General features: G+C 26.6%; 1 protein-coding gene across 1 annotated transcript in view; it reads left to right on the top strand.

Moving 5' to 3' along the window:
* Positions 1 to 18,736, top strand: part of LOC135927096 (blood vessel epicardial substance-like) — a 36,363-nt gene extending 17,627 nt beyond the window's left edge. Inside the window, exons 5-7 of the mRNA XM_065463032.1 lie at positions 17,781 to 17,948; positions 18,417 to 18,556; positions 18,724 to 18,736. Of these exons, the coding sequence (XP_065319104.1) occupies positions 17,781 to 17,948; positions 18,417 to 18,556; positions 18,724 to 18,736 (321 nt within the window). The remainder of the gene's footprint in view (positions 1 to 17,780; positions 17,949 to 18,416; positions 18,557 to 18,723) is intronic.
* The last annotated feature ends 352 nt before the right edge of the window (positions 18,737 to 19,088 follow it).

Here is a 19,088-nt window from a genome sequence, read left to right as displayed (position 1 = left end):
ATCTATATACAAAAATATGTCTCGAGGGTTAAGGTTTAGTGAATAAATATTTTTTATACTATTTTCACTATAATATTGTTGTCTAAATTATTAATAATTTTTGATTTATCAATATCAAAAGTAGCATTATCAACAAAACATTGTTTGCAGTTTTTTTTTAGATTTATTATGTTAATGAACAAAATAATCTTCAAAAAAATTAATTTTATTTAAAAAATGGAGATGCGGCCAGATTGGAGTGGTTAATTAAATTTCGTTATTATGTTAATTTGCCATATAAAATATTAACTTGACATCATATTTAGAATTACATAACAGTCAATATTTTTAAAATAACATCTTATTGACAAATTTGAATAGTTTTATATTTAAATTTATTTTGTTTGGGGTATGTATAAAATCTTTTTTAAGACTAGAAAAGTTTTTAATCCTTCGCAAATTTCTGAAATTTTCTGGAATTATATTTTGGACATGTTTTTATTTATTGATTTAAAATAGCGGATTTATTTATTTTTTATTATAGTTTCGAGTGTACAAATTTATTTTTTGATATTTGGGACAAAACATTATTTAAGACTATTTCAAATATGTTTTGAATCGCCGAGGTGGCCTAATGGGTTAGATGTATGTTTGGAAACAGATGAGCGAACAAAAACGCAGGTCTTCGATGACTGATGTCAGTGGCGTAACTACGGGAGTGGTTTTCGGATTTGGACCCCTCCCAGAACAAAATTTTTTTTGAGATTATACGTTCAAAAGACTTAAAAGTGATTTTATATGAATTATATTTTTCTGGTTTTGATGTTTGTGGAAGGATATTATATTACTATAGAAATTATTCTTGATAGAATTATTATAAAGTCATTAAGAATAATCTACTAAACTATAATAACATATTATTGATGCATTTAAAAAATATATTTATTATATATTATCGAAGATATGGTTATGATTTGTAAGATAAACTCGGCCGAAGGCCGGGCAATAGGGCCGAAGGCCCGTTAAAGGGGGTCTGGGGGGCGAAACCAGATTTTATATGTATGGACCCCCTCTAAGGAAAATTCCTAGCTACGCCACTGACTGATGTGTAAAACCATATAATATGGTGAATTTCGGAGCTTAGAGATGATACCCAGGTCACCGACAGGCCTGGACAGCCGGGTGCTAAGGATACCTGTCCAATAAACAAAATGAAGGAAAAAAATGGAAATATAAATATGAAAGCTAGAAGGTTCCCTCCAAGCGACGCGCAGGGTGTAGACCTTCATGGTCAAAGCAAAGAAGACAAAATTAGCAAGTTTGAATATTGGGACGTTTAAAGGTAAGACGAGAGAATTGGAATCAATGTTGAACAAGTGAAAAATTGATATAGCGTGCATACAAGAGACGAAATGGAAAGGACAGAAGACTTTGAAGATTGGAGATGGGTATAAATTTTACTATAATGGAATTGTTATCAATAGGAACGGTGTCGGCATCATCCTCAGTCAAGATCTAAACTCCTAAGTAGTAGAAGTCAACAGGATCTCTGATAGACTAATGAAGATAAAACTCTGCATTGGTCAATCAATACTGCACATCCTTTCAGTATATGCTCCTCAAACGGGTTGCAAGGATACAGAGAAAGATGACTTTAGAGCTATCCTTGATGAAGCTGTATTGGAAATTCCTAAGGATGACCTAGTCATAATTGGTGGTGACTTAAATGCGCATGTGGGGAAAGCAAGAGATAGCTACAAAAGGCATCATGGTGGTTTTGGATATGGAGAAAGAAATGATGAAGGAGAGCACGTACTGAAATTTTCGCCAATGTCCAAAATTATTTGATAGAATGAAAAACTTTTGTGAATTTTTTGCTTTAGAAAGAAAAAGAATGAAACTTTGACCTTGCCTTAATCAACACTTACTATAGGAAAAAAGACAGTCATTTAATAACATACGAAAGTGGTACAAGGAAAACACAGATAGATTACATTCTAATCTCTCGCAGAAGATTAAAAGATGTAATAGACTGCAAAGTCATCCCAGGAAAAGATATCGCCGCACAACACAAGTTACTAGGCATGGATTTACGCATCTCAAATAAATCCACTCAAAATAAGATAAAACTGGAACCATGCATCAAATGGGGCAAATTAAAAACAATGACAGATGCCTTTGCAATCAATGCAAACATTGAAACAATAAATACCTCACAAGTCAGTGAAAAAATGTGGGCAAACCTTTCATCCAGATTAATAGACACTGCCAAATCGACACTAGGCTTGACAAGGGGAGGCAACAAATCATACAAAGAACTATGGTGGTGGAATGAAGAAGTAAAAATTACTATAAAGAAGAAAAAGGCCCTATATAAAATATGGTACAAATCCAAAAACGCAGATGACAAGACAAGATACAAAAAATCCAAGAGATTAGCTACAAAAGCGGTGGCTAGAACCAAATCTATGGCATACGATGACATGTACGAAGATCTACATACCAAAGGAGGGCAAAATAAAATATACAGATTAGCCAAACAGCGAGAAAAGAACTCTAGGGATATAAACGGAGCTCTGAAAGTAATCAAAAATAAAGATGGGAAATTGATGATGAAGGAAAAAGAAATAATGAATAGATGGAAAGAATTTTTTCAAGAGCTTCTCAACTTTAATCTCCACATACTACATCTAGACGAACACTCACCATGTCAAAACCTTGTACAACCTATAACAGAACAAGAAATAATCACATGCCTCAAGCATATGAAAAACAACAAAGCTAGGGGTCCAGACGATATTCCAATAGAAAACCTTAAAGCACTAAGAGATGATGGACCTCTCCTCACAAATCTGTACAATAAAATACTTGGAAATGAAGAGGTCCCCCAAAAATGGAGGCAGAGCTATCTAGTTCCTATCTTCAAAAATAAAGGGGATCCACACAATTGTCAAAATTACAGGGGTTCAAAACTAATGTCACACTGTCTAAAACTATACGAAAAAAAATAGAAAAAATGATTAAGAGATATAATCAAAATAGGAGAGACTCTTGGCTTTATGCCTGGAAGATCAACAACCGATGCTATCCACGCAATTAGGCAAATGAGTGAAAAATACAGGGAAAAGAACAAAAGGCTACACATGTCTTTCTCGATCTAGAAAAAGCCTTTGATAGAATTCCAAGAAAACTTATCTGGTGGGCGCTACGCCACAAAAATGTTCCCGAAAAATATATAAGAATAATACAGGATATGTATATGGGCCAACAATGGTCGGTAGCACAACAGGTACTTCAGCAGGCTTCACGATAGCCGAAGGAGTTCATCAAGGGTCGGCTCTCAGCTCACTTCTCTTCATTACATAGATGTATTAGCACAGTCTATACCTCAAACAGTCCCGTGGAATATGATATTTGCAGATGATATTGTGATACTTGCTGAATCTAAGGATGAAATGAAAGAAAGATTAGTGAGTAGGATAAAAGTAAATAGAGAAAAGACGGAGTATATGGTGATAGGAGGAGATGAAACAGAGAGTATTAATATAAATGAATGGCAGATATCGGAAATTGAAAGCTGCAAATATTTGGGCTCCACTATACAAAACGGCACAATAGAAAGAGAGATAAAGAGTAAGATTAATCAAGGGTGGTTAAAGTGGAGATCTTTATCTGGAGTGCTATTAATTAAAGGGAAAAATTTACAGTTCCATAGTACAACCAACTATTCTATATAGTTCGGAAACATGGTCAACCAAAGAATTAGAAAAGAGAAGTCTACAAACTATGGAGATGAGAATACTGAGGATGATTGCTGGGGTAACAAGAAAGGATAAAGTGCGCGGTACAAGAATACTAAGTAGTTTAAAGGTAGTGCCCATTAAGACTAAGTTAATGGTAAACAGACTTAGGTGGTATGGGCACACAATGAGAAAGCTTATGAACTACATAGGAAATAAGGTTGAGAGTTTGGAAGTGATGGGCAAACGTAAAAGAGGCCAAAACTTCAATGGGGCCATAAAGTTAGAGCCAATATAAAGAAGTATAAATTAGATAAAAGCGATTATATGAATAACATAAAGTGGAGAGAGATGTTAAAGGAGCTTACCACCAGAAATGGTGAAAGCTAAAGAGAAAAAAAAATTCAAATAAGTTTTGAATATAAATAAACATGATACTATACTTGGGCATTTAGGCTGTGATGTTACTTAAATTTTCATTATTACATTTAATCTATAGCTTATTAATATAATATTCCAATTATTTAAAAAATATAAATCTCTTTGATGCAGCAATAAATATAGTAGCAACGTGCAAAAATCAAATTGCATGACTATATTGAATAATTTCTTATCAAAATAATTTAATTTAAGAATTCCAAATAATTTTAATCAAATTTTTGAATTTATTAATAAATATGGATGTTGATTTTAAGATTATAAATGTAATTATTTATGATACAACGATAACATGATTAGCATCTAAATAGCATTTTTATGAAAATTTATTTAGTTAAAAACTTCAATTTTAAAAGAATTATCAAAAAAGATAATGTGAGTGAGGTTGATGGAGTATTTACTACAATTCTAGTTATATAATTTGCTAATTAATTTATTTTTATTATATTACTATTCAATTTTCAAAATCAACATTTATTTTTATCTATCATATAATATAATATACCTGAGTGTTGAGGTTGAGGGAGTGTATTATTTGCTATATCTAAAATTATTTTAAAATCAACAATTTTTGATCTGCCACAATATTTTGACCATAAGATTTTTTTTTTGATTGATTTGTTTAGAGCCTTTAAAATAATCTTAAACCTAATTATTTATCAATAAAATACAATTAAATACTTGGAGATGGAGGGGTGGTTGCTTAAATTTTATTATATTTAATTATCACATTAACAGCAGAAAAAAATACGCTACTAAATTTATTATATGAATTAATATCCATTTCAAATTTTCCTTGGCGTTATTACTTAAATATCATTTTAAAATATTCCTACACAATCATTTTCTAAACTTTTTCACTGCGAAAATAAAAGTAACATATTTTCAAAAAAAAAATATAACTTCGATTTGATTGAGACTATGGGGTTAAAAGCATTATATTGAAACTTATGGAAATATCAGGGGAATGCATATAACATTTCATAAATTGAGCAAAATCATCAGGCCTTTTTAAAAAAATCTGCTCAAATAGAGCAAGTTAACTACACTACTGAGATCTCTACTAACCACTGAAAATAGAACATATCCCAATATATAAGGAAATACTTAGTACAAAACTAATTGTCTAATACAATAACGTTGTTTTAAAAAAAAAATTTTTTTTTAGAATAATGTTGTCGACTACTAAATTATTCTAGACCCATTTGGAATTTATCAATAAACTGGAGGTTGAGGGAGTGCAATGATTATTAAAATTAGTTATTTATCTTTATTTATTTATTAATAAACTATTTAAAATTTCTTTTTGATCTTACAAACAATAAGGCTTTCATATATTTTATGTTTTTAAAGTAATTTAGTATTTTTTTTATTAAATTTTATTCTATATATTAATTACTTTATCATAGAATTTACCCGTTTTTTTAAATAAAATAATAATATGTTAATAAAGTTTTCAATTTTAGTTTTTAACCTATCAAATATTTTTTAAAAATTTAACATTTATTATGTGGGCGTTGAGATTGAAAGATAGTAAGTAGTGTTTACCTTTTCCTTTTAGTGACCCGTTTCTAAGTGTACCCGGATAAGCCATTTTCCCCTTTCGTCATACTATTTTGTATCAAATTATTTGCTAATTAGTATATCATAATTACATAATAGAGCATCGGACAATAATATTTGCATTCGATTATCATTAACTATTTTCTTTTCGAATTTATTTTATTTAATAGCCCAAATAATTTTCATTTATTATCGATATGCTATTCCTTTACGCTGAAACTTAAAGGTGAGAGAGTAGTGTAGTGGTTTCTTACTATTTTCTTTGTTATATTTTATTATTTGTAAATTTATATGGTGATTACATTAATGAAATTATTTTAGAATCAGCATTTTCTTGTTTTAGCAACCAAGAATGGCACATTTTTATAAAAGCATTGCACGGACTATTTGAGTTTAGATTATCAAATAAATAAAAGAAATATTATAATAATATACCTGGGTGCTGAGGTTGAGGGCATGGGGGGTTTCCTAATATTTTCATTATTATATTTTGTAATTAATTAATATATCGTGATTAATGATTACATTATAAATCAATTGTTTTTGAAAATTAACATTTTTGATTTAGCTTTACAGGAATAGCATCGTACTAAAATAACCATTTTAAAGATTAGTTTAAGACTGTCAAACATTTCCAAGTTTCGATATTTTTCCCATAAACAGAATAATAATACCAGGAGTTGGGATTAAAGGTATGTTGATTTTACTAATATTTTGGGATCTTATAGCGATTCTGTAGTTTATATAATTATTTGCCATACATGAATATCATTTATTTTCGCGCAATGCCTATTTTAACTTTAGTTGCTTAAATGATCGATAAACAAAATACAAAATAAACGACAGTTAAAAAGTTATAAGGTTAAGTAAGACATCAAAGAAGGAACAAAGAAAACAGAAACCAGAGCAAGTTCCCTGGAAATAACGCGTTTAAAGAAGATAAAAATGTCAGAGTATCTATCCTCTGGAATGGAATTTTTATTTCTCAATTTAAGCAGCCAAAGTATTCCCTTCATGAACTATACCTTGCAAGCAACATTATTATCACTTACATTTAAAGCTTCTTAGAAATTGTAGTCGTATAGACTGAAAATTCGAGGTATAGAAGGATTCTCTAGTTGATTATCTCTCATTTTATCATTATTTATTTTCGTGCATTTATTATTCCACTTATCATATTTATTAAACTATTCTTAAAATAATGAATTATTATAGGTAAATATAAAAAAAATGTAACAGCAAATTATTATAGCGTATGGAATTTTATAAATACAAAATAAAATATAAGACTAAAAATTTTTTAAAATAAAACTATTATCATATATAAAATCTGCTTGAAAGGCTTCACATAAATAACTTGGGGTTGGATGGGATTACATTATAAATCAAGATTTTTTTTTTAAGAGTAGACAATTTTTTGATTTAATAAAAACGAGAATATAATAGGTAGTTGGTGAATAAACTACTTTAAATATATTTAATTTTATTTAGTTTATAATTATCAATAAATCATCATGATATACCTAAATTTTGAGGTTTTCCGATAGAAACATTTATCTTTACTGTAAATAAAGCATTCGGTTATTTAATCATTTAATAATATTACTACTAGGAGTAAAAAAATAATTAGCTCAAGACATGTTTACCCGCTATATAACACTTAAATATTTTTTCCCCTAAATTTTAGTCGCGTTTTATGGTTTATTTGTTATTTATATCTAAAGTATCTTAGTTATAGATAATATGAAAGTAATTCAAAAATTAATTAATATAATGTCTGAGAACATGATACATTAAATGTTATTAAATGAAAGCAAAATATTCATCCAAAATTAAATAACCTGTTTCTTTATTAAATTTCAAAAAATACAAACTATTTTGACTATTTAATCTATTTAAAAAATAATAGCTGGGCGTAGAGTTTTCTCCAATATAGATTAACTAGACAATTGATTCTAGTAATCATAAGAATTATTTGTTTATGAAATTGTCAGTCACTGATTTCAATCCCTATTTATTGGTCATCAATCATTGGTCCAAGAGACTGTTAAAAAAATATATCAAACCTCTAAAATTAACAATCCAAATGAAAAGCATTTAGACAGCCTACTGATGATATCCTCGCATTTTACCATTTAACTAATGAAGATTTGGATTCCAGAGTTTGGAAATTAGAAACTAATACAGAGAACAATAGAAACTTAGACAAATACAAGAAAAGAAGATTGGTTTACATTTTTAATAAGAAATAAATAAAGAAAGAAAGAAAAAAAGAAAGAAATAAATAAAAGAAAGAAATTATACACTTTATAAAATTCTTCAATAATATATATTTTGGGTATAATTCTAATTGGGTGAATATTTTGTCCTTATTTAATAAAATTTATTTGACCATATCTCGGAAAAATATTAATTAATTTTGTATATTTTAATAATATATAGAAACGCATGTAAATTCCTTTATATATTTAAAATATGAGCGAAGAATTCTATTTATAAAATAAAAAATGTTTAGCTAAATATTTTGACTCCCGGCTAGATTGTGATAATTGTAATTTTGTTACTAATATTTAAATGATTCTAATAATTCTTATAATAAAATTTTTCCTTATTGGAAATTTATACACTTGAATATTTTTATTGAAAATTATGATTTGGTAATGGTTATTAATACAAACAATTATAATATATACTTGTTAAAAAATTGGTGTTATTGTCATCTTCCCATTTAAAGCTCAAAATTGAACCATTCTTTGATTTTATATCTTTAATAAGTTGCATCATGAAATTATCACAATGACATATTTTAGGGAAATCTATGAAAAACAAAAAAAATATAACGAAAAAGATTTAAATGAAAACTAAACATAATCAAAAAAGGAGTTGATATTTAAATCATCGCCTATTACTAAGTTTTACTTGTATATCATCTCCAGAAAATAGATCCTACATTTATTCTGAATCTATAATTTACTTCATCTAAGATCATATTATATTGAACAACATAAAATTTATCAGTTTTATGATAGTATCAGGCTACCATGCGATATCGTACTTATACTATAATAAAATTTCCGGGTTATAATAATTGTAATTTTAAAATTTCATTATAAATCTAATAATTTTTTAAATTAGGCGATTTATTTTTTTGAATCTAATAATAACAATAATTTGATCGTGCTAAGTAGCGCGATTGTTAATTAGACATTTTCTTACTTCCTGTGGGCGTTTGAGTAAGTTGCTTGTCTCTGGAGAGAGATACTGAAGCCAGCAGAAAAATTGCGGATGACCTCCCTTCATAGAATAATCCCTAATTTTAACTAACTTAACTAAATGTTAGAAAATACAAATGTAACCTTGCTGTAAATTTTTAACACTTAAGAAGGCACACTAAAATACAGACTTACGACTATAAAAAATATTTTGGATTAACTTTTAATTTATGCATATCATGATTTACCTGAATGGTTAGGTTTTCCAGTTGTGTTGGCTGGGGTTGTGGTTGTAGCGTTGCCCGTAATAAAATCTTAAGTATTATACATTTCATAATTAATAATGTGTAATCTAATAATTACAAGAATAACTATGTAGATGATAGTAAGCGCATGTATTTTTAGTAGCGCATTTTTTTTATTTATTCAGACATATCTTATTTTTGAATATAATTAATTTTATTAAAGTATTTTTATAAAAAAATAATATCTTAATTAAAATATAATATATAAAATAATTGTAAACTATGGGAATATCAAAAATAAAATTATAGAATAGTTAATTTTGTTTCCAAAAAGGAAACCATGATTATATTTAAAAATTTATTTTGTATCGCCTCTAAAGTGTTTACTTTTTGAAGCCTAGGATTTTTATAGATTATAAGTAATTGGTAATTGGCCAAAATGTAATATTATATTAAAATGAATCCTGTCTATCAGTGGATTTGGTATAAGGCTATTTATTCTTAGGACGTCCGAAAGAGAGACGTGGGATTGTTCTAATAATTAGAATGTAACTACAGTACAGCTAAGCTCGATTTAATGAGTGGTTAACAGCTTGAATGACGTTCTTTCCTACCTGTAAAGACAGTTTGAACCATGCCTTTTCTCTAGTCCTCTCATAATCGAAAAATTTTTTTAAAAACAAGCAGGGGCCCCTCTTATATTTTCTTACTTCCTGAGAGGGTTTAAGTAAGTTGTTTGTATCTTGTTACCCACAGGTATTGAGCCTGTAGAAAATTATGGATGATCTATATAAGGTAATCCCCAAACTTTATTTTAAAGCTCAATTAGATGGCAATAAGAAAGTCCAAACATAGCTCTGATATAATTTACAAACTTAGGGAGCTACGAGCCATAACGACTTATGAATAATGCTGGCATCCCCTCCCTTTAGGCATTTTGGATTAACCTGTAGTTTATGCATATAATAATATACCTGAATGTTTAGGTTTTTCGGTTATGGTTCTTGTATTTGTGGCGTTATCTGGTAATAAAATTTCAAGCATATATTTTTTACTAGAAATAACATTATAAATAAAATTATTTAAAAATGAAAGTAATTTTTTTGATCTTATAATTACAAGAATAACTAAATGAATTATAGCAAGCAAGCACAAGAAACGATTTTGAAATCATTTTTTTTTATCAACAAATAATGATTAACACATTGTGATCTAATAATAATAATATCCAGGATATATTCTTTAATGTTAAATTTATGTAATAAACATGATCGTATACCTAAATATCTTGTTGGAAACTTTACTGTAATAAAAATTTTAGGTATTGAATTATAGTACAATATAATAATATGAATTTTGATATTTTTTTTTTTAAAAAAGGAATATATAATTGTTTCGATAAATAATAATTATAGGGCAGTTTATAACTGTTCTTCTCATTTTTAAAGTGATAATATAAAAATATTTACATATTTTTACAGGGCTGTTAATACTTCTAATGAGTGTGTGGGGGAAATGGGGAGGGGGGTTCCATGAAAAATCTCTAAATTAGGGTTCCGAATTTGGAGTCCAATATTTCTTCTCTTTATTTTTACGATCAAACCTATACTTTTGTATAATTACCATTATATGTTTTGTTAAATTATCGAAGGTGAAATCCATATAAATAATAGTTATTCTTAAAAAAAATTATGTATAATATATTATTAATATAATATTATCTATGATATAAAAAATAATTATTAGGGGGGGGGGGGGAGAATATAGAAAATTTTTTTTTTTTTACATATAATATAAAATTAAAAATGATTCCACTAAAAAAAAAAAAATTGATTTTTAAATAATGAAAATAAAAAAAAAAAATTCTTTAATCCCTGTCACACTATCAAGAAAAAGGGTTTGAGTTAGTGTTGTTAAAAAGGCTCCAGAAAAATACTATGCAAGCCTAAAGATTTTGCTGATAGTTAACACATAGGATTGAACATCTATTGGCGAAATGTCGAAGCTTAGCCAATATTTTCCTGGCAATAATGTTTGAGTTAGCCGTTTTTAAAAATCGGCTCAGATCGAGACGATTAACAACGCTAGTTTGAGTATAGGTTCAGTAAAATCTTAAGGGTCTAACGTGTATCAAAATTTTAAATTTTTTTAAAAAATCTAATTAAATAGACTTATAGCAGATCATAGCAAGCCTTTCCCCATAAAATGTTATTAAATTTGATCTGCTTCCTCTTACAGTAAAAACATGTGGTATCCTTAGATCGACCAAATTTAAAAAATTTTTTTTTTTAATGATATTTTTATTTTGTAACGCTAAACTTTTTAATCGTATATACTTATTTTTAACATAAAAGACGAAAATATGTCCCCTCCCTTCTACCTGACGCCAACCACCACAAATTAAAACATAAATAATACTTAATAAATATATCATTAAATATGAAATTTTTAAATGAATTTTTTTTTTTCAATTTCGCAGTCCAAGGGTATGAAAGATAATATATTTTTGATCTAAATAAATTTCAAGACGCGACATTCAGCATAAACAAGAATGATAAAATTATTTTTGTGGAACCCTGTTAATATATTCTATTTACCGTAAAATATCCTAATTATTTATTTTACATTATAATATTATTATTATCCTATTGATAAATGATTGATTGTTAATCATTTATTTTATATTAACTTATTGAATAAATGTTTGTAAAAATAAAAAAGAATTGTTAAATTGAACCAATCAATTTTATAACATATATATATATAATATACGTGAAACTTGTTAGATATAGTAGTTTAAAATTTTAATATTATTAAAAATAAAATATCCCTATAACTTTTTTATATATGTTGTCTTATTCCCTGACTACCTTTTAACAGAACCATGTAAAGCAAGATATCCCATGAATTAGTTTAAATTAAATATCAATTGTTATCTTAAAAGGTTAAGGTGTATTTTTATTTTATCGCGTGATAACTAAGGAACGTATCTCCAAATTATTATTTTTATTTTTAAAATGTTCCTTAAAAATAAGAATGCTTGATTTAATTCAAATTATAAGGTCTTACTATAAAATTATTTAAGGTGGATTATTTTTTTGTATTATGATGATATACTTGAATATTTCCGATTTAGGTTTGTAGCATTGCCTGTGATAAATTTTTTTAAAGTAGATATATAATAGTTCTTAGAAAGAAACTAGGCGACTTTATAAATTGTAAAAAAAATAATAGAAGAGTGGGAGATATTGTTGTCTCACATAAATCGGTAGAAATAGATTTTATCGATCTTGTAAGCTCGAAAATCAATTGATGTGGAACTAATTTTACATTATACGCAGGACTGAGATGAGTGGATTGTCAAAAATAATACTCGGGCAACTAATCCATGCAAACATATGAAAAAAACATGGTAATAGAATAAATAAACTTTGAAAAGGATGCCAGGCTAAAAAATATTCTAGGAGGAGTATGAAGTGATCATTGAAGTTTATGAGAATATTAACAGGAAACCTATCGCGAAAGAAGTTTAAGATTATTATGTATATCGATTTCCCTAAAACATGATAGAGATATATGCACACTGATAAAAGGCAGATTTGGAAATTTTATAAGGAATGATTATAAAAATCTTAGAAAGATATCATAAGTAAAATATATTGACCACAGAGTACGAAATAAAGATAACACTATATACATTAATAATGGAAATATTTATATAGATGTTGAAATGGGAGACATCAGGAAAAGAATAGGGTGTAAATTTTGTAATTGAGGCCATCAGAGATAGGAGATATGTTGAAACGGAGGAGGTAGTTGAGGCAACCTAGAAATCAAAATATATGTGGCTAGATGTAAAAGATACGTCGATTAATGCACCATCGGATATGCATGTGATTGCTGCTCTTAAAAAAAGATGAAACAAATACAAACCTGCACTGGGGTAACCATTTGAATAGAAGATTGTTTTAAAGCTTTAAGACCTATGATGAAGATCCCATGAATCAGATAGGGGCCATTGAAAAATGATTTCTAAACTAATAAAGGAATAATTTAATAGTCTTTATCTACAAAAAAATAAAGGAGAGACACCTATACTAATATTAAATCCTTTTTTCAATTCAAATAATAATATATAATAGAGAATAGAGAAATGGCAATGAAAAAATATATTATACTTTGGCTTTGTGACGACGTTTTTGTACCTTTTATACCTAATTACAAATTAAAATATATAATAAAATCCTCTTGACATTTAAACCTATATCATTTTATTATAAAAATAAATCATGAAAAAACTAATTTTTTTTAATTTAATAAAATCCTTCAATTCACTCTAGCAACTTTACAATCTCAGGAGACTCAAAATATTTTTTCAAATTGATCCACCGAATATTTTTTAAGTGACCTTTTCAGAGGGATTCAGCTACTAACCACCCCCCCCCCCTTTAAACTCCCCTAGTGAAGTTACTGCCTTTTAACTTATATTATCAACTTGAAATTGTAATTCACTTTTAGACAAAAAATATTTCTTATTCAAATTTAGATGAATTATTACGATATAATATGTGGGGTAATTTTAGACTTATTATAAATGAGAATATTTTTGAAGATGTTGATTTTAAAGAAAAATTATATATATATATATATAGTTATTTTTTTGGTAGGGGGAGGTGGATGGTAAAAGAATTTTCGTTATTCTTAATTTATTATAATTAATTTTAAATTTATTTACTTATATTTTTTTAAAATCTTATCAAATTTTTATAATTATGTTGGAAAGTGAATAATAAAATTATTATTTATTCATATTTATATATATATATGGTGATTATTATTTTTAGCGACCTTATATTTATATAGGTTACATAGTCTTTCCAACCCTAACTTATTAAAAGTTTCTTACTGCTTGCCAACAGTTTTTATATATTATCATCTATTTCAAACTATTTGCCAATCGCTAACCTTCAATCACGCTTTTTACAGTCACCACAATTTTGTTATTTTTACAGAAATTATTGCAAAATAATAATTAACATGTGCGTTTGGGATTAAACTAAGATGATCCTAAATAGGAACAAATTTGGTTTGTTTCTTAATAGATCATGAGATTCATGCGATCTGAATAAATATTTAGAGAGAGACAGAAAGAAGTAGATGTGTGTTTTTTGACTTGTAAACAGACCGTCGATAATATTTATAGATGAACTCAATTCCTTAAAATCTAAGAAATGAATGTTAATAACTAATTCAAAAATTTTTTTTAAATTTAAATTTTATATATTTCGTTAAAAAATTTTATTTTATTTTTTGTTCATATTCGAATCATAATTAGCTTTTTTATTCAAATTACTAAAAAATTTTGAATCATATAAAAATTTATTAATTTTGAGAGACCTATTTTGAACCAATGACTATCAAAATCTTAAAATATTATTTATTTTTATTTTTAAATTTGATTTTAAAAAAATTATAGAAAGATAGGGTTTGTTTCAGAATTATATAAAGAATTTTAATTGTTATATTCGTAAAATTATAGTATTATATACTATTAAGATTTATTCCTTCTAATCTAATAAGTTTAATTAAGAATGCGGAACTAATTTATTGAAGTCGTTGATAATTTTTTTTTGTTTTATTAAATATTACTTATTATAATAATAAAAAAAAAATTAACTCAACCTTATACAAATCAAAATTAAATTCAAAAAAAAAATACATGATTAAATATAATTAAAATTAGCAATATGTAACATATTCTTACCACCAGTAGCCTCTTGATTAATAAATAAGAAAAATATTGAAAGTTGAATATCTATTAATTAGTATATTTAAAAAATTAAAGAAATTTATATTTTAGTAAATTACTAACTCGAGACAATAGTCTGGGAACAATGCTAATAAATTTATTCCCTGCAAAATCACATTTCTATATTTAAATTCATGGTAGATCTAATGCCAGGAGATGAGACACGCCATTGGCGAATTTGAAAAAAATCATAGCATAATAATTGATATTATTGTGAACATTTATTTTGCGAAGTTTATATTATGATTTACGAAATTTTTAAAATGAGCAAATTTTACAAAATAATATTACCATGGGTTTCGAATGCTAAGGTGGTTCTATGCTGTGATGGTTTATGTACTACAAAAAATGAATCCTTATTTTTAAACAGCAAGTTTTTAAAAAAAAATTAGTATACCTATTTAAAACAAAATTTTATGCCAATATTTTAATATAAAATATAGCATTTTTATATAAACGAAATTTTAAGGTTTTATTATAAATAGATATTATAATTTCTCCTTGGGAACATTTAAATTATTTTTATTTATCCGCGAGCGAATTCCAACATTTTAGCCAAGAAAAATGTTTTACAAAGCCTCTAGATTTCGTTAATAGATGTCCAAACCTATGTTGCCACCTAATAAGAAAAACCCCCAAGCTTTCATAATATTTTTTTTGGCTAATATCTTGGGGTTTAAGCTATTTTAAAAAAAAATTGAACCGTTTAAGGAGACTATTTAAATAATTTATAATTATATAAATAAAGAGATTTATGTAATCTTTAAATAATTAAATATATTAAACGATCACAACATTGAAAGGAAACAAAATCTAATACATATAATACGTTAAGGTTTTTTTTTTAATATTTAGAATACCATAAGCTGATTTTGTATACAAAAGAGTCGTACCTATTTTCCAATTAATTTAATATGTTCATTTTTAAATTTAGTCCACATTTTAATTCTAATAAAGAAAAATATTCAGAATCAAAGGATAAAATATTTTTCTAAATTTTTATAGATAAGAATATCTAAATTTAAAAAGCTTTTTAGATATGGGGGGTCATCTAAGAACTATTTATTGAAAAAAGGGTAGAGAATATGAATTATAATGAATACGTGGTAGATACTTATTTTGAGTAAAATACATAATTATTATAATATATTATAGTTAAGAAGATACAAAAAATCTATTGGCATAGAATCGATTCGAGATTCCTAGGAAAATTGGGCCAAAAATATATATAGATAATAAGGGCAAAAAAAAAGAATTATTTTCAGCATCTCCTTAAAAAGCTAATGACTCCCCCCTAAGCATTAAATAAATCTTAAATATTTAATAATATAATGGTTCCAATTTTTTTTTAAAAAATATATATATTTAACAAAAATTATATGATAATACCTTGAGATAGTCCTATAAAAGCCATTGTGAGTAATAAGATACTATGGAAAAACATCCTAGAGAGAAAATAAAATAATTTTGATTATTTGAATAATTAAAATATTTAAAAAAATTGATAAAAATTTTTAATCTTTTAAAAAGATTGATATTGTTGTACAATAATATACAAACATATTTAAATTTGAACTCTTCTACAACGAAGGTCATATAATGAAGACGATAATATTATTTAGATTGAACCCTAACCCTAAATCATCTAGATATTTTAACTAAGTAATATTAACAAATTGTATATTATTTGACCCTTTGTTATTCGAAGGTAATTTAAATTTGTTCATAATATTTGTTTAAACTAAGGGTAATAATTAAACATTTTATACAAGCCTATAAAATTATTATAAAAATTTTATATAGATACAACATATTTTTTTTTTTAATATGTGAGTGGTGAGCTTAAAGTAAAATATATTTTCGATTTTTGAATGGAAAAATAATAGAAATCCATTTTTTTCAGTCCAATTTGAAACAATTGAAAAGATTAAGGAGGCATTTGCTGCCCGACGAGTTTAATAAATAAAAATGAGGATTCTTACATTTTTACTTACTATCTTTTTAATATTCTTTCTTCTTTCTTTTCTTTCTTTCTTTCTTTCTTTCTTTCTTTCTTTCTTTCTTTCTTTCTTTCTTTCTTTTTTTCTTTCTTTCTTTCTTTCTTTCTTTCTTTCTTTCTTTCTTTCTTTCTTTCTTCTTGCTAGATGACAAAATATACATTTTATTTTAAACCCTTTTTTTCTTCCCTTGTTTCTAGAATGAATCTGTCCTAATTCGATTAAGCTTGTAAATATTTAGGATTATTAAATCTTTTTTTTTAGTAATTATACAACAATATTTAATGCATAAGACGAATCATTTATAATAATAGGTTATCTATACTTGTCTATACAATATATTTGCATTAATAGGCGTGAATAATGTTAAATTGAATTCTTTTTTTAAAAAAAAGAAAGAAAGAGAGAAAAGAAAGGGAGAAAAGAAAGGAAGAAAATAAAGGGAGAAAAGGAAGAAAGAAAGAAAGAAAGAAAGAAAGAAAGAAAGAAAGAAAGAAAGAAAGAAAGAAAGAAAGAAAGAAAGAAAGAAAGAAAGAAAGAAAGAAAGAAAGAAAGAAAGAAAGAAAGAAAGAAAGAAAGAAAGAAAGAAAGAAAGAAAGAAAGAAAGAAAGAAAGAAAGAAAGAAAGAAAGAAAGAAAGAAAGAAAGAAATAAAGAAAGAAAGAAAGAAAGATTGGAATTAAATGCAATGATCGGGCGGAAATGGGAACTTCCAGAATCCTAGATGTCTGCTAAAAAAAACTAATTTAAAAATATATATATAAAAAATTATACTGATCATAATTTCACATTCTATAGGTTAGTATATTCGCGACTCAGAGAGACACGAGTTATGTTTGTTGGGACAGGAAAGCGGTAGAACATCATTTCATGGTCAATAAATTATCGGAGGTGGCTTTCAATTTTGTGATGAATAGGGACGTAGTGGATAAACTATACAGATTAAACGAATCGTGTTACAAACGGGTATAAACTTTAAATACTATTAGAAAAATATATATTACGCATACTTTAATCATTATCGCTTATTTTTTCCCCGAAGACGTCAATCGAGAAATACGATTTTACTTTAATCGGGTGCAGTATGTATAAGAAAGAAAGAAAGAATGAAAGAAAGAAAGAAAGAAAGAAAGAAAGAAAGAAAGAAAGAAAGAAAGAAAGAAAGAAAGAAAGAAAGAAAGAAAGAAAGAAAGAAAGAAAGAAAGAAAGAAAGAAAGAAAGAAAGAAAGAAAGAAAGAAAGAAAGAAAGAAAGAAAGAAAGAAAGAAAGAAAGAAAGAAAGAAAGAAAGAAAGAAAGAAAGAAAGAAAGAAAGAAAGAAAGAAAGAAAGAAAGAAAGAAAGAAAGAAAGAAAAAGAAAGATCGCAAGTATTTAGTCTACCTCATTATATTCGATGAATTATTATATTATAATTTTATTGATAAAAAATATGTAGCATTCAAAATCATTAGACTTAAGCAAGGATTACCTGTCTCCCCCTTTTCCTTTGGATTTGAGAATTCAGCTGTTGACATCCTTGACTTCGTCATCAGGGGATTTGAAGAATATCTCATTAACTACGAAAGTGAATGACAGGTTTTTATAATTAAATACTTTAGCCATTACCATATACCATAATTTAAAACCAATGAAAATTACACCGGATGTCGGAAGCCTTATACTTGGGAAAAGAAAAACTAGCCATAAATATATAAATAAATCATTTTAAACTAAGATTAAAATTATATTAATTAAAAATTTAGATGTACTAAATAGATAAACACAAAATTAACGGCGTGTTTCTGATTTTGACTTATTTCACAGTCGGCTGTTTAGCCGGCTATAGAGTTACAAGCGAAATAACCTAAAAAAAATGAGAGAAAATAAAGCAAAATAAAAGAAAAGAAACAAAAAACGAAAAAAAAATAAATGCCACCAAAACATTTAAAACAAACCAAAATAGTGTTGTCCTAATTCAAGAGCTATTTTGGTATTAACATACAATAATAAATCAATAAAAAAATTGAAAAACCGTATAATATAGAAGCCGGTGTAGTGACTGACACCACTCTTGACTTTCCTCTTAATCCCGCTTTCACAGTTAGCGTGAATTAGCGACTAATTATAC

The sequence above is a fragment of the Gordionus sp. m RMFG-2023 genome, chromosome 3 (assembly GCF_954871325.1).
Source record: "Gordionus sp. m RMFG-2023 chromosome 3, tfGorSpeb1-WG-v2, whole genome shotgun sequence".
Taxonomy (NCBI): domain Eukaryota; kingdom Metazoa; phylum Nematomorpha; class Gordioida; order Chordodea; family Parachordodidae; genus Gordionus; species Gordionus sp. m RMFG-2023.
Note: the sequence above shows the minus strand (reverse complement) of the source record. Positions and strands in the feature narration are given on the sequence as shown.